Source organism: Tiliqua scincoides, chromosome 3, assembly GCF_035046505.1.
Source record: "Tiliqua scincoides isolate rTilSci1 chromosome 3, rTilSci1.hap2, whole genome shotgun sequence".
Taxonomy (NCBI): domain Eukaryota; kingdom Metazoa; phylum Chordata; class Lepidosauria; order Squamata; family Scincidae; genus Tiliqua; species Tiliqua scincoides.
Genome location: NC_089823.1, coordinates 186,065,428 through 186,082,510, shown reverse-complemented (window position 1 = coordinate 186,082,510; position 17,083 = coordinate 186,065,428). Strand labels below are relative to the sequence as shown.

At 42.6% G+C, this 17,083-nt stretch overlaps 1 protein-coding gene across 1 annotated transcript in view; it reads left to right on the top strand.

Moving 5' to 3' along the window:
* The window catches only part of LOC136645227 (VPS10 domain-containing receptor SorCS3-like), a 554,262-nt gene that overhangs the window by 411,153 nt on the left and 126,026 nt on the right, over positions 1-17,083 (top strand). Inside the window, exons 9-11 of the mRNA XM_066621465.1 lie at positions 1,902-2,081; positions 6,539-6,685; positions 7,665-7,767. Of these exons, the coding sequence (XP_066477562.1) occupies positions 1,902-2,081; positions 6,539-6,685; positions 7,665-7,767 (430 nt within the window). The remainder of the gene's footprint in view (positions 1-1,901; positions 2,082-6,538; positions 6,686-7,664; positions 7,768-17,083) is intronic.

Here is a 17,083-nt window from a genome sequence, read left to right as displayed (position 1 = left end):
ACTCCAGCCCAGCATCCTTATCCTTATTCTCCTCTTCTGTCCATCTGCTCGTCCTCCCTCTTTTATGTATCTGAATCATTCCCCAGCTGAAGTGACTGTAAGCTGGTGAATGGGCTTTCTGCCAATCAGTTGGGTGGCAGAGATGTCCAGCAATGACATCATGGAAGATCTGAGCAAGCTTTGCATGGGCTGGGCACACATGGAGCTGCAGTGGCATGCAGGCTGCTAAACTTGCCTTCGGGTTTCTGGTAAAATGATACAATCAGTTTATTGAGAGTTGCACCAGCTGGAAACACAACACAAGCAAGACCTTCTGCTATCAGTGCTTTGTGCTCAGGTGGCTGCTTGAGTAGGAATATTCCTACTAGTTAATATTCCTGCTAGTTCTGGTAGCTGCTAAGATTGGGGAATACTGCTGTCATTTTGCTAAGGGTTTCATTGGTCCCAAGACTCAAAAGATATTACCATGAAACAGTCACTGAAGTTTTAATTGGTAGCCACTCAGAATTTTGTTTGTTTGTTTATATTCCACCTTTCTCCCCAAAGGGCAGCCAAGGCGGCTAACAATCAAGATTAAAATACAATATAAAGTAAAATACAATTGAGAATTGAGATGGGATAGATCATGGGTGTTAATCATAAGGCCCACGGGCTGGATGTGGCCTGCAGAAACTCTTTATCAAGTCCACATGATTGAGTGTCATGTGAACTTTCCCAGCGCTACCCTTTCAGCAGCACAGCTTCTGCCAAGACATCACTTTGCAGAGCAGCTTTCAGTTGCTGAGCTGTGAAGTAATGCCTCAGCAGAAGTAGTACTGCTGAGATGATAATAATAATAACAACAACAACAGGTATTTATATACCGCCTTTCTTGGTCTTTATTCAAGACTTTATTCAAGGCGGTTTACATAGGCAGGCTTTATCTAAATCCCTATTTAAATAGGGATTTTTACAATTTCGAAGAAGGTTCTTTCTTTCAAGAACTACTACATTCAAGGTGTTTCATTCCAATCTGGCTTCACATTCTGGCCTCCATCCTCCCACGCTCAGAGCAGACGGAATAGCTCGGCTTCAGCTTGTCAGCTGCTTCAAGGTCGCACAGTGCCGGTGGCCTCGAACTGGCGACCTTGTGGATGTTATCTTCAGGCAGACGGAGGCTCTACCCTCTAGACCAGACCTCCTGAGATGATGGCCTGTGTAATAATAGGGCTCTCCCATATCTTGAAAATATGATCAAGATCTGCATATTTTCCTCTTCTGTCGTTTGCAGCTAATGATTTCCTAGGTGAGAATGAAGTACTTATTTCTGGTCATCATCTGCTTAACAACATCACTTCCTGCCAAATGATGTCATCTCCAGCCCTCAACAGGCACCATGAATGCTATTCACTCCACTGTATGAAACATTGTATGACACCCTTAGGATAGATGGAGACTTGAACTCTTTTTTTTCTGCTGGAGCTGACTGTCTCTTACTGAAAGTTCAGGCTGCTAGTCTTGGCAATGTGAGAATGCCTTACTTGACAGCTGTGCTTTTGGTGTCTTCTACATAAAAGGAGGCCTTTAGGCTCTGAGGCTGTGAATCTTCCAGGAGCAATAAAACTGGTTTGCAAATGTATAAATAAAAAATGAAGTTGGATGAAACTCTTTCAAGGACCCAGGAATCTCCTTCCGTCTTCCCATTAACCGCCCTGCAGCCATTTCAAAATTAAAAAACATACAAATAAGGAAAGACTGAATATGGTAATTTATTGGCTTGGTCTAATGGAAAATAGTTTAACATCACTCATAACTCATGGTCCTTCCCCTGCTGTGGCATAAGTCATGGTAATTGCTTTGTGTCCCAAAGGGCATAGAAATATAAAGATCAGGGGTAATAAGCCTTTTATCTTCCTTAACAGGACATGCATATTATCAGCACAGATGAGAATCAAGTGTTTGCTGCAGTTCAGGAGTGGAACCAGAATGACACGTACAACCTTTACATCTCTGATACCAGAGGAGTCTATTTCACCCTTGCCTTGGAGAACGTCAAGAGCAACCGAGGACTTGAGGGGAATATCGTTATTGACCTTTACGAGGTATGCATCCAAAGTCACTTTGGGGCAATGGCTCCTCTTGTCAGGATAAATATCACTTCCTGATAGGTCTGTGGCTCATCAAAAATATGGTTAGATATTAGTTACCTTGCTGTCAAGGAAAAGACCGACAACTAAGAATTTTTCTGTACTTTAATAAAATGTTTTGAGGGTGTAAAATAAAATCACATTTTATTTTCTTAGAGTTATTTTGGCCAACTAAATTCTACAAAGAAATGGCTTGTTGGTTGGCAGCTCACTAGAATATGAGGTGCCACCTATATCAGAAACATTGATCTATTCAGTACTGTTAGACCATTATAATACTTGCAGAAGGTCTTGAACTCGGATCTCTAGAGTATCAGGCTGAATTCTTCCTCGGTTGTCGTATCTGAGATCTATTAACTGGAGATACTAGGAGTGTACAGTATATATGCTTCTGTCTACAAGGGAGATCACATTACTGCTCTCAGGTTGTGTATGGCTCCAGAACAATTCTCAGAAGTCAGTGGAGATCAGTTAAGCCTTTGTTCCCCGGCCCACAGATATAAACATTTGGTCCCTGTTGGGTATATGCAATGTTGGGCAGAAATGACTTAACTTGGTGTATCTGTATGCAGTGGGCGCAATGCAGACTTGCCCGTGTCTTCAAACCCTTCTTATTCAGTTTCAGCTGAAGTCTTTTCAAAATGTTGCCAGTCATGTAAACATATGCCAGAATTCTTGAGTGTTTTACTTGTTTATTGGTTTTTACTGAAATTTTTTGTTTCTTGTGACATCGCAGATTAAAAAGGCTACTGAAAACTCACATGACACAAAATCTTTCCAGGTCTACATGCAATGTGATGTTTGCTGTGGACATTGATTCATCTTCCAATTGTCACTAATCTTTCCACTGGAGCAGATCTGATATCCTGTGTCAGCATGAATGTTAACAGTTTTTTTTACACGAACAATATTTACTAATAATCAGGTGCTTATACTTCAGAATGCCAGATGCAAGGGAATGGCACCAGGATGGAGGTCTCTTGTTGTCTTGTGTGCTCCCTGAGGCATCTGGTGGGACACTGTGAGATGCAGGAAGCTGGACTATATGGCCCTTTGGCCTGATCCAGCAGGGCTCTTCTAATGTTCTTATGAATTTTCTGATTGTTTAGAATGGGTTGATTATTGTCCTATTTGCAACTTGTGTGCCTGATCCTATAATTGACTAACTACATGATATCAGAATTGATGTTTTTAAGTTTCATCAGATAAGCCAGTATTCTAGCAGACCAATAATGACAGATTAGGTAACTGAGCTCTGGACATGGGCACTATCTCTTCTAAAGGGACATGTGTCTCAATGCTTGACCCATACGAAAGATTACAGGGGTGGGGAAGAGTTGGGTATGTGGACTTACCTGATCTAGTTGACTGAGGACAAAGAATGGATAAATTATGCAATCCTCACATCTTCCTTCTGCAAAGGGTTAGATTTTTGAATTGGAACTGTGCCCCAAGCCAGTAATGTCTGTGAATAAAGAAGGACAGAATGAGGCTGTTAAGTTATACAGGGGAAAAAAGTGACTGCAATGGTTTTAGGAGTTCCACTGCCACTAAAGAGGAATTCCTCTGGAGATGAGATTAAAATCCTCTTACTGGATTCTTAAGAAGCAATTTGTTTTTTGATAGGATATTTTGTGCTCGCTTCCCCCTGTGGATTTCAAAAATAGGTCTCTGTCTTTACATGGGCAGCGTTAGAAACCTTTGTAAGAAAGACTTTCTGTCTCTGAAATTGCACTTTTTTTCTTTTTTTCTTTTTTGCTAGTGAGGAAAGGCAGATGATAAGTAATTCAGCAAGGAGATTGTGGTATAAATTATATTTCTGTGCTGTAGAATGAGTCAAGCTGGTCCAGGCTTTGGTATCAGATATCTAGACAGCTTCCTCTTTTTTGCATCGTTTTCATGTGGGGAGAAAGTGGGGAGAGGGCAGGGAGGAGACGTGACAGAGGGAGGAAGTGGGGCAGAAGGGGGTGGGACCAGTGGAGCTCAGCTCCACCGGATCCTGAGCCCAGTTTTGGGCCACATGGCCCGACACACCATGATTCTGCGCCAGCTCAAGAGTCACCACAGAATTGAGTAGCCCCATTGTGGGGCTACTTCCCTTATTTGGGGGAAGGGGACAAATGTCCCCTTCCCCCAAGGAACCTCTGCAGGCTGGCTGGCACAAGCTGGATGCTGCGGTAGCCATTTTGGCATGTTGGCAATGTCATGTGCCAGGCACCTCAGGATTGGGCTGCTAGTTTTATTTCATATCCTTCAAGAACATACCCTCCTAATAACATTTGCTCCAACTGCCAGGAAACATGTTCACACATATTCTCTAGAGTGCATGAACTCAGATTTACCAGAATCTGGAGAAATCTGCTACAGGTTTAGAAAGTGATGTTGTAAGTCTCCCTTGACTTGTGCAAATGTGCTATGTATTGGCATGATGTTTCACAATACATTGATAGAGGAACTTAAGCTGACATTCCAGTATCACTAGCATCAAGAACCTGTTCAGAGGTGCTGGGACCAACTGGAATTCCTGCTGAGGAACCTATGTTATGGGCAGGAGGTCTGGTCTAGATGGTAGAGCCTCTGTTAGCCTGAAGATAACATCAGAAGGTCACCAATTTGAGGACACCAGCAGCTCCCTGAACGACTGAGAATGGTGAGACCTTGAGGCAGCTGACAAGCCGAGCTGAGTGATTCCACCTGCTCTTGGTGTGAGCAAGAAGCGTCTTGGCTGCCCTCCATGTGAGAGATGGAGCTGCTTGCCAGCCTGTGTGGGAGAACTGGAGGCCAGAAGTGAGACCAAACCAGGAAGATCCATTCTGAAATGTTGTTGGTTCTTGAAAGAGAGAACCTCTATGATTGTGAAAATCCCCTGGAGGGATTTAGAAATGCCTGCCTATGTAAACCGCCTTGAATAAAGTCAAAGGAGTAATCCGATGACCGGAAAGGTGGTATATAAATACCTTATTATTATTATTATTATTATTATTATTATTATTATTATTATTATTATTATTATTAAGCAACTATTTCTATTCATTCCAGCATAGCATCTTCTCAAGTGACTAGCTGCTGTTGTGTGCAAGTTGCAAAACTTTTTTTTTAAAGATTATTTGCTAGGATAGGGAACTATCAGTTTTGCCTTGAAGCCAGTGGATACCAAATCTGAAATAGGGGCAGTTGTTTCAGTAGACTTTTGGATATAAAATGCAGGTTTTTTAGCAGAGCAGAATAGTGTGGTGCCCGTCTGCCTTTGCATTTGTTTTTTTTTCCTTCTAATTATTATTTTATGTAGATGTTATTTTAATTTTAACTGGGTCCTAAAGAAAATCAATTCATTTTTCTTTTCTTTTTCATTCATGTTCTGTTTTTTTCTGGTCACCTCAGGAGCTCAGAAGATGTTGTGCACTATGTCTTAGGGAGAAGGGAAGCAACAGAGCAGTGAAATTGACATCTTTTAAAATTGTCTATATGAAGTCTATTTATCCTATCTGTCTGACGTTTGGCAGTTTTGATCCTTTTCAGGGATCATGGAATGCCTCAAATGTCTTGCTAACAGGGCAGAACACACAGAAGGTTAGGCTCAAGAGACGAACTGCTGGTCTTCCCATTTCAAGAAATGGAAAGTTTTAATATGTGCAGGTTTTTTTTTGAACTGTCTATGAAATGGAGATGCTTTATTCAATCTGTTTGAAACCTGGACAGTTGGATGCCTTGAATGTGGTTTAGAATGTCTGAAATGAATAGAAATGAATGAATAGAAAATAAAAACACATGGGGGAAATACAAAAATGCAATTAAGAATAAAATGACTCAAGTTAACATGAATGGAAAATAAAACAAATAAAAATAAATCAAAATTTTAAAAACATAGGTTTTTTTTTCACACGTCTAGCCTATGCAGACACCCTCCATTTTACTTTGTCTTCCATAGTAATCTGAAAAGGCAGTCCTCTCATTTGCCTTCTGTAAAATGTTTTTCTCTTAACTGGTGAAGCTGGCTCCTAGGTTTAACCATGTTCCAAATTTGCAGGAAAGTCAATTAAAATCCATTGCATAAATATCATGAAATAAAAATCATATGAAAAGGGACAGTCCATTACAGCTTTGAGTAACTGTCTTGTAACCTTGGTTGCAAACGAATTGTTTGGTCTCCCAGCATTATTAGTCCTTTTGGTGCCACTGTACTATGCACCATGAAGGGGCCAAGAGACCTCTGAGGTCAAGAAACTAGTTGAGAAAAGAGAAAGTTTGTTTCAAACGCATTTGATTGTCACTGCTTGAAATGGTATCTTTGTCTCCTTATTAGCAGCTGCCAGCCTTCAGGAAACTTTACTGACTGTCTATACGCTACTGACTGTGCCTTGTTCTCATCTAGTTGCCCGATGTGGTTTTTCATCTCTCTTCATTTTTCCTAGGTAGCAGGGATCAAAGGCATATTCCTGGCTAACAAGAAAGTGGAGGACCAAATTAAGACTTTCATCACCTACAACAAAGGGAGGGACTGGCGTTTGCTGCAGGCTCCAGACACCGATCTGCGAGGGGATCCTATCCACTGTCTGCTGGTCAGTGATGGAAATTTCCCAAGCTGTAATTAATGGACCCACCAGGTCTTCCATTCTTGAAGTATCATGCAACATGGGAATTCTTTGAAACCCATAGGATGCCTCCATAGAATCTGGTCCTGCATAGATAGTCCCCCAATTTGCATCAATTATTACTTTTTTCCCTTTTTGATGCATAATTATGGGAATGACTTAGTTGAACATCTGGTTTCACATACTCCTTAAGCCAGAGGGGATCATTATGAAAATGTAAATGCAGGCTATAGACTTGTCCTGAACTTTAAAACGTTCTACAAAGAAATGACTTGAGATCAATCTTGTGTACTTATATATTTTTATCTTCCCCCTTTCAGAAGAGAGGAAGTGGCTATTTAGACATTTAAATGCAACACCATGTTTGTAATTAAAAATAATGACTAAAATCAGGCAGAGACAGATTGATATATGACATGTGCCAATCTCGAGCAACCTAGCAACTTAATTCCTCCCGAAATTTTCAGGAAGAGCCCTTTTACATGTTCCACCACCAGCAGAAGTACATCTGATAACACATGAAAGAGCTTTCTCTGTGATGGCCTCCAGATTATGGAAGCCCCTCCTGCAGGGGCAGAGGAGTTGGCTCTGGTGGCAGACATCCACCATTTTTCTGCATGGCTGTCCTCAAACTTAAGCCAGCTATATGGCTGGCATAGGTCCAAGTAGGCCTGTACAGAGGTAGAAGAGAAGTATTTTCCTTTACCTCTCACAGGCCACCTGATTGCCCCCCTTCCCCCTATAGCATATAGTATACTCTTCCATGGTGCTACTGCATGCTTAAGCATGGTAGAGAATGAGATTGGGCATTTAGTTCTTCTGCTTCAGATTTATTGCATGAATTCACTGCAGAAAATAGACGAAATGAACAATAACATTGAGTACAGCTTATGCTGTGAATTGACTATTACCAAAATTTATTTCCATTATTTTTCAATTATTTCAGCCATTCTGTTCTTTGCACTTACATCTTCAAATCTCAGAAAATCCCTATACTTCGGGCAGCATCTCAAGCAAAGAGACAGTTCCTGGACTTCTGGTTGCTACAGGTAGGGAATATGACTATACTTCTACATCAGTTCTTATTCTTTTCAGACACATGCCTGCTATTTACACTGGGAAAATATAATATAGACTAACTGGCGCCGAATGATGGCCCACAATCATGAAAATCCGTACCCGCATGGCGCGGCACTTTCTGTTCTGCGTCAAAGCCTCTTATCTTTCCAGCTGGTCTGCTCAGTAATTCATGCCAGGTAGCTGCTTCCTCCTGGAAATTGGGGTGCAGAGCCTGTTGGGGTGGCAGGAAGTTGAAGTGAATGCCTGACACAAGAAACTGAGCAGATTGGCTGAAAAGATAAGAGGCTGTGGTGTGGAACCAAAAGCACTGTGCTACGCAGGGATGGCTTTTTCTGAATCTGTGAATCTGGCTGTGAACTTAGGGCCCTGCAAAAAAGTTTCCAGCTGAGCCTCACAGCTCCTGAGGCTGGCCCTGCTTGATGGTGTGGTTTGGAGATCTGCTAGAGAAAAAAAGCCCAGTGCCTGCACTAATTGGTGTGTGCACATTACTGGAGCACAGTTTAGGTATTTCCAGTCCTTGCATACTAATGGACTGGAGTATTTAAAGAGAGTGCTTGGAGAGGACTGTGCTCCCTAGAGACCAGAAAAAGATTGCTTTCAGCATATGCTGCAATTATATTTTTTGGCTCTAGTCCACAGTTGGGAGAACTAGAATTTTGTATTTAAAATCTCCTCATGATCTTTCTTACATGAAGAAGTCCTCATGATCCTTCTGACCAATACCTTATTCATCCAAGGGCGCAATCCTAACTCGTCCTTGGGCCTGCGCAAGTCTCATGCACCAGCCCAGGAGGGTCACAAACATGCTGTAAAGCATATTTGCACTTCCTCTAGAGTTGGCTGGGCCAGTGCAGGGACTCATGCTGGTCCGCGGAGGCTGAATCCAGCCTCCGCCCTGACTTGAGCAGGGAGGCTTGTGTCAACCAAGCTTGGCTGACACAAGGGTCTGGGGTGGGCAGGGCAGAGGCAAGAGGGAGGCAGAAGGGAGGAGTTCCAGGGCAGGGGGAGGGCAGAGAGGGCAGTCCCAGCAGCAGGTAGGTGGGGAGCAGGAGGCGGGGCTGGGACCTGGCAGATATACCAGATCCTAGTCCCTGTTTCTGAGCAGTGGTTGCAAGCCGCTCCACTCTCCTCGGTCTTATGCCACCTCCGGAGGTAGCGCAATTCCGAGGAGACCCATTGGGGCCATGGTGGCCTACCTGGGGGTAAAGGGAAGAATTTCCCCTTACCTCCAGCTGAGCCACTTTGGGCCCCTATCTTGCCCTGGATACAGCGCAGGCATTCAGGCCTGCCTGTTCCAGAAGATAGAATTGCACTGCATGTAGATGTTTCAGCTAAATGAGTAATCATTTATGGTTTTGTGTGACTAGATTGAAAAGGGATAGCAATGCAATTCATGGCAATATACTGCTGTCCTTTTTCATATACAGGTTGAGCCTCATTATTTGTGTGGGTTCCGTTCCAAGCACTCACATGGATAGCAAAAAACGCACTATAGCAAATCCATTCAAAAAACAAAGTTCCCTTGCTCCAGTGATTTAAAAACAGGCTTGCTAACCTTTTGACTCTAAGATAAGAGTCATTAAGAAGACAATCCATCAACCAGTCCTCCTCCAAGAGCTTAGAAAGCTTCACTCAGCCCCTCCCTTCACCAGTGCAAAGCTATCACCTTTCTTTCACAAGCTCAGAGAGAAGGGAGGGGTCACCTGGAGAGAGAAGCATTGATGGATTGTCAGCCAGCTGCCCTCTCTCTCTCTCTCTCTCTCTCTCTCTCTCTCTCTCTCTCATTAAGGAGGCCATTGCTGAAGGAATGTTCAGTTTTTTTTTAAACTGATTTTAAAGGGATGCACTTTTCCCCTTCTCCAGGGATCAGCGCATTCCTTCTTATTTGCAGTGGCCATTCGGGTTGAGTCAAATCCATGAATAAATAGTCTGGACCTGTATGTTTTATATTTGCATGTCCATACTGCATGTTTGGAAATGTCATTGTCTATAAAATAGCCTCTAGAATATGATCCAGAGGATTCATGTGGTGTGGGTCAGGTGCAGAGTAATTGGACGAAGTTCATCCTATTGTGGCCCCTGTCAAATAAAATACCAGCAAAAGCTGCATTAATTGACACATGGTTTTAAAAAATTCTGTTAACCAGACTTTTGCCTGCTGCCAGTTAAATGAGTTTGCTATTTCACCATGTTTAAAAGAGCCTCTCAGTCACCCCACTTACCTAACAGGGCTTCCTCTGCAATACTGTTCCCTTGTTCATGACGACCCTCTAGGAATGGATGTTCCACGTCCTTGCTTGCTAGACCTTTCTTGCAAGGCCTGTGTGGCAGGAAGTGGAACACTTCCATTCCCAGAGGTCACTTGTGAAAAAGGAAGGAAGGTGGAATAGTGTCGCAGATGGAGCCCTGTTAGGGAGCAGAGAGGGCTTTAACTTTCATTGAAGTTAATTAGCATATTTGGACAAATGGCAACTTCCATTCCATGTGCATGACAAATAACACTTTTACTGCATTTGTTAGTGCACCTGGCTCATAGAAGAAATCTTGTTGGAAATGAAGTATCTTGAACTAGGTATGAGGAAATCTCAGTTTGCATAATACAATCATTCTGCTATTATTTTAAAGCAGGGGAAGCCACTGCTGGCATGCAGCTTTTTTCTAGTTAGGCTTAGTTCGTATCTCCCAGTGTTTTTCTCTCTAACAGCCGAGTCCGATCCTTCCCCCCACCATAGCATGCAGGCTCACCAAAACAGGCTGCTCAGCAGGGACATGCAGTCAGGGGAGACAGAGCCTCACCTATCCTACTCCAAATCTCAGCCTCCCCTGTGATTGCATGCACTTCACCCACTTTCTGAGGGGAGGTCAAGTTGCTGCTAGACTAGCAATGAGGCACACAAGAGCTGAGTCTCCCCAGTGATCATGCAACCACTCAGAAACTGCATGGCATGCATGCACAATCACAGGGAATCACATTGTACACGCACATCACCCAGTTTCTAAGAACCCCCTTCCCTCCCCAAATCAACCCCTTTCCCTGCACCCCCACTCTGATCCATCCACTCCTTCAACTTACCTAAGCTGGTGGAGCATCTCCCGGGATTGCTCCTCAGTGTCTACGGTGGTGGCCCAGAGGCACATGGTTAAATTAGTTACTTTAACACTGTTTACTATGCTATAAAGCATGCTCTGCTGCTGGAATGCTAGTTCTGGCAATGGAACCAAAGAATATGATTGGGCAAGTAGAAAGATAGCTTCTGATACCTCCCCACTTCTAAATTTTGGCAAATGCATCTCCTTTGCTGTGATTACAGAGATTGTATCAAGATGGCTAGCTCTGTGGTGGCTTGAAAGGCTGCCTCCAACTGTCTACTGAACCATTTCTGTGTTATGACTTTGCACGCCGTTGCTGTGCTTTTTCTGGGGTCAGAAGCAATTGCCTGTGAAGTAGCACTGAACTCTGCTTCTGCTTCTGAGTGCCACAGTAACCTTTGCAACCAATCATACACTTTTTTTTTTTTTTTTTGCTGCCATCTTGGTATATTGACCTGTGAGCCTGGTTGCCTTTACCCCACCAATTTGCAATCTCATCTTACAACATACAGGTAGAATCCTGGAGGAAAGGTTGGTATTTCCAGGTTAAAGGGGAGAACATTGTGCATGTATAGAAATGTGTATACTGAAAGGCGTTTTCAGAAATACCAGTGGTGTTTGGCTGCTAACTAGATTGTCAGATTGGCTAGAACTGGCAGTCAGTCCTGCTTCCTTGATTCCTGTGCAGTTACAGAATATGAAATGAAAGGACTGTCACCATCAGATCTTTAGCTGGTATACAGTGACACAATTCCTTTGAAGCAATGCCACTTCAGGCCCTGCTGAATCTGAAATGAGTTTCTATGGAATAATGTGTCTCTACCCCTTAGCAATGGTTCATTCAAGACTTCCTTTGTAGCTTGCTATTGGCACAAGCTTTCCTGCATAGTGGGTTACCCTGGAGCAGTTGGCAGTAACTTTGTATATGGGCATGTTCCTTTTGGTCTGTTTCAGTACTTCACACCCTCATGGAGATGCTGCCAAAGAGCATGCTGTATAGGTACACCCAACAGCAGCTTAACAGCTCATAATTCATGAACTGTTTCGCTGATCCAGAGGAACTTGTGAACACTTCCCCACTAGAGCACTGATATTCTCTGCTTGCGGGTGAAACCTGTCTTTAGCGGATTGCAGGATTCTAGTGACAGGCTGTTATGTTACAAATGGCAGCTGTGCCTGGTCCCTGGCAATTAATCTGACAGCCATCACAGCCCCTTTATGTCTGCAGCTGCCTGCACACAGTATGTAGTCTCATAAGGATGGCCATAGTTCTCCAACCTTGTGCAGAACTCCTACAACGCTTAGCTCAGTGGGAGCTGTCCAAGGTAACAAAAAGCTTCTTGAATGGTTGTCAGTGTGGATAGCTTGAATGAGTAACAGGGTATAGATTCTGTAATTCAAATGGATGGCAACTAGCTGACACATTGTTTATCACAGAAGCCTGTTGTGGAGTGCTTTTTTCGTACAAATGCTAATTGATTACAGAGGTGACCCATAAGAAAACAAAACTACTACTACTACTACTACTACTACTTCTTCTTCTTCTTCTTCTTCTTCTTCTTCTTCTTCTTATTATTATTATTATTATTATTATTATTATTATTATTATTAACAGTATTTATATACCGCTTTTCAACTAAAAGTTCACAAAGCGGTTTACAGAGAAAAATCAAATAACTAAATGGCTCCCTGTCCCAAAAGGGCTCACAATCTAAAAAGATGCAAATGAATACCAGCAGACAGCCACTAGAACAGACAGTGCTGAGGTGAGGTTACATTCTGTACTGTTAGGTGTTCAGGTCCAAAAGTAACCAAGTCTCTTGGGCAGGTTACTGTCTACCAGGTGAATGGTAGACAGTCTGGAGGCCACTAATATACTGGTGCAGAGAGAAAACCTAATGGTCTTCCTCAATAGCAAACAGCTTGAGAGAAGACAGTAGGACTGGGAGCTTTATTTCAGCTGGTGATACCAGATTGGCCCTCTGCTAGCACCTGACTAACCAGGCTAGGAGGATTGTGGGCTGTGATGTGAATGTGCTAATTAGAATTGACTGTAGTTCATATCATCCCATCAGTCCCAGTGTACATGTAGAAAAGAGGGAGACTCTGATCTGCAGGGATTCCTGTTTCAAGCTCTGTGGTACCCAAACCGTGGTACCCAAACTGTACCAAGGAACCTCAAATTCAAACCATAAATATATGATACAGTGTATAGAATTTTACTTGGTTTTTTATAGTCTATTTAATACATTGATATTCAGGTTTTCTTCCATCATGGAACTCAAGGCAGTATCCAAAGGGCTTCTAAATGGTGTCCTCTTGAACAGACTCAGACCTACTTTACTTCAGCAAGGTTGCTGCATTACACACCTGCAGGCTGTGCCCTGGAGCCTAATAATAAATAGTATCTAAAATACTAAAATAGCCACTAAAATACTAAAATACTAAATAGCCACTAAATAATACTAAAATGGCCACTAAAAGATGTGAGAGGGGTGGTGGCCAGGAAGAGGGCCTTCTCAGTGGTGGCCCCCGAACTGTGGAATACCCACCCCTTTGAAATGAGAACTGCTCCCTCGTTGCTAATGTTTCGGCGTGGACTGAAGACCTTTTTATTTCAAAAAGCTTTTAATTGTTGATAGGCTGGCTGGCGTTCTTGCTTTTTACATGAAAATCCACGGGGTTTGTTTTGTTTTTAGCTTTTTAATCATTGTAAATTGTTTTTAACTGTTTTTCATGTTGTATTTTTAAATTGTTTGTTAGCTGCCTTGTGTGCCCGTTGGGCAAAAAGGCGGGGTACAAATTAATAAAATAATAATAATAATAATAATAATAATAATAATAATAATAATAATATCTGACAATTGTTGGGATGGTATGCTATTTGAAAGAAAGGCAATCCTTGTTTCCATGACTAAGGGGCAGGTAGAAAGGACACGGAGACTGGAATCCTGTACTTAATTGAAATAAGTGGGGCTAATGTTCTTCTGTTCAAAATGAGTAATGTGATACAATCCAGGTTTAAGAAACCTAGCAGCACTTCTATCAACTAGGAATCAATTTGCCTATTTAAAAAATCTGTAATTTTCTCTCTAAGTAATAGCTTGTTATTGCACATATGTAAGGCAAGCTTTGAAAGAACCCCAATGTTTCACAATGAAATAACTAATTGCATAGTAATGACCTGTCAAGAAAGCCACGGATTAAAGAAAGCTTAGAGAGAGTGGAAGAGAGGAAAGTAAAAGGTAATTGACTTGTGTCATGGTGTTGAATAAAATGGATCTATCATGAGCAACAACAGAGAGAAGCATATTCTACAGAATAGAACTTTCTTTTATCTTGTGTTATCTAGATATCATTGTGTTGGCATTTTTTGACTTTCTGTCCTCATGATGTTTTAGAAGACTATTGACCATTCCTAGCTTTCTGTTTCCAAGATAGTAGAAGATTGGTTCACTCATCATCGACATATTGATGCTCACTTTGAAAACTTGCAGTTGTAATGTTCCTTACATTGGTTATGATACACGCCCTTTGGGTGGGTGCCATATGGCACAGATACTTCCCTGTGGTAGACCTGTGCCAAGGGAAGATTCCAAGAGAGTCCCAAAGCTCCTACTGGGTTTCCTGTACTAGTAAAACTGGAGCTGGAAGCCAGGAGGTGAAAAAAAGTCAACAAGAATGATACTCTCTGACCAAAATGATACCAATTGAGTACACTTTTTTTTGTCGCCGTTCGTTGTCCGCTCATATCACCAGTTCCACCTGGGGGAAGACAGGGGAGTGGCTAGGGACTTAAATGACCCTACTGACATGTCCTCTCCTGTAGTAAATATTTTCTCTTTTATCAGCTTTCTCTGGATGGACCTTCTATGCAGACTGATTCTGATCAGTCTACACACCTGGAGGTTGGAGTTCCCAGTGGTGGATTTATGGTTGGTGGTGGGCATGAAGAGCCTCCCATTCCTGTATCCTGAATTACCAGTGGCACAGCTTCCATTTTGCACACAGAGATGAGTGTATAGCATGTGTATCTAGAGTCCCTGGAGCTTGTTAGTGCAGCAGAAGCTCTACCTTCTGTACCCTGTCCTAAGCAGGCACAAACAAAAGGCTTTGTAAAGCCAATAATCTCTTGAGGTTGCCCAGTAATGATGTAGCCTTATATGCAGAATAACCATTACTGTATTGATAGCAATGTCATGGCAACATTTCATGCAACACTTTGCATTAATCACAACCCCTAAATCCATTGTTTTGTTTTCAGCAATTTTAATTGTCATTTCAAGTTGGCAAGCAGCATGGTCTACTCCCTGATAGGAGTGCACCAAGCTGTATCTGGGCTTTAATTCTTCATTTTCAAATATAAATGTCAGGAACTCAATTAACATTTTCTTTAGTGTGTATTTATTGTGCTCCTATTGAAGCTTGGGATTGATTTTTATTTCTCTGCTATTTTTTTTAAGGAAACAAAAACCAGCGCCCTGCCTCTGCTCCCGTACTTTGATGAAATAAACACCTACTTTAGAAATTAGCTAAGCTAACCTGTAGCATATATGGCTTAGAAACTAAGAGCACAATCCTAACCAGGTCTACTTCGAAGTAAGTTCTATTTTGTTCAATGGAGCTTACTCTCAGGAAAGTGTGGTTAGGATTGCAGCCTAAGACAGGGTGTCAGTTATTTCACTTCTATATCACTGTTTGCTATATGGCTTAAAAATCCATTTCCCTATGAAGGCCTTTTGGAGGTTATATGACAAAGAAGATTACTCTATCCTGCCTATAGGCAGACAGGGTGCATTTCACAACTATTATCTTTTGTTTGTTGGCAAACTCAGGAAGACTCCATGACAAATGCCTGAGTGGTGTCCAACAAGGGTGAATTGACCTTTCAACTTTTGAAGTTGTCCGCTGAAGAGCTGCAGGGATGATAGATGCCATAAGAAGGTTCACACCGAATTTTCTCCTGTTAGTAGCCGCTCTCAAAGCTGTATTCATTGGTGCTTATATAAGATTTCCTCCAAGTGTGTGAAAAATTGATACAGCGTTAAAGCTGAGCATCTGAACACTGATTTCAAAGATGGGTTTTCATGTCAGCTTCAATAAAATCAGCGTAGTAAAACAAAATTCCAGTAGAGAAATGACATTTCTAGACTCTAAGATTAGGGAATGATGGTCCTGAAACTTCTTGGACATAATGTGCCAAATGGTACCATTTACAGCCTCCATTTCAACTATACTTGTATAAGAGCACCAGTGCATATTGAATTGTACTCGGTGTGTCTTCTGAATATGTTCCAGGGAAAGTGGCTGTACTTCTGGTGTGACACTGTAGCACAAATGCAGTGTGTAGGAAGCAATAGTTGAAAAAAGAACATACAATCTGCATGCCAGTATTACACATCTCCCACTGGTTCTTTAACATGTTTCTAGTATCAGTTATGCAGACCGGAGGAGATCAGTGCATCCTGTGCATGGCTGTCATCCAGCTTGTAGGGATCAGCCGTGCTGAGTGAATGCATTGGGCAACTCCGTCCTTTGTAGCTCCCTGCATGGCAATGCAGCCTCACCGTCGGGGCACGTGCTTATGGGGGAGTTTCAGGCCCCATTGGTCTCCTCTAGGTAAGGGAACATGTTCTCCTTAAGCCTCTGTCACCTGAATAGCTCTATTCAGATCTGCACCAGCTATTTACATAGTGCAAGTCTGAGTGGACCCAGGAAAGTGGATGGAAGCAGGAAAGAGGGATAGGATATCAGTGGCACCACTGCTGCCGATACCACCCCCTTCCTGGCTCTGATCCACTCTCCTCCCTGTCCTGTTCTCTGCCTTGCTGCTCCACCTCCCTGTTCCATTCCACCTACTCCCTTCAGCCCTTCATGCTGACTTTCCAACGCTATAGCTTCTTCTCTGTTCAAAGGCACCCAGACCTAGCCACTTGCCACATGTAGTGCACTGGTGTGCTCCTTGGGGCATTTGGTGGGCCGCTGTGAGATACAGGAAGCTGGACTAGATGGGCCTATGGCCTGATCCAGTGGGGCTGTTCTTATGTTCTTAACTACAATTCCCAGAAAGCCTTGCAGGTCTCTTGTTATCTGGTGTGCTCCCTGGGGCATTTGGTGGGCCGCTGTGAGATACAGGAAGCTGGACTAGATGGGCCTATGGCCTGATCTGGTGGGGCTGTTCTTATGTTCTTATGT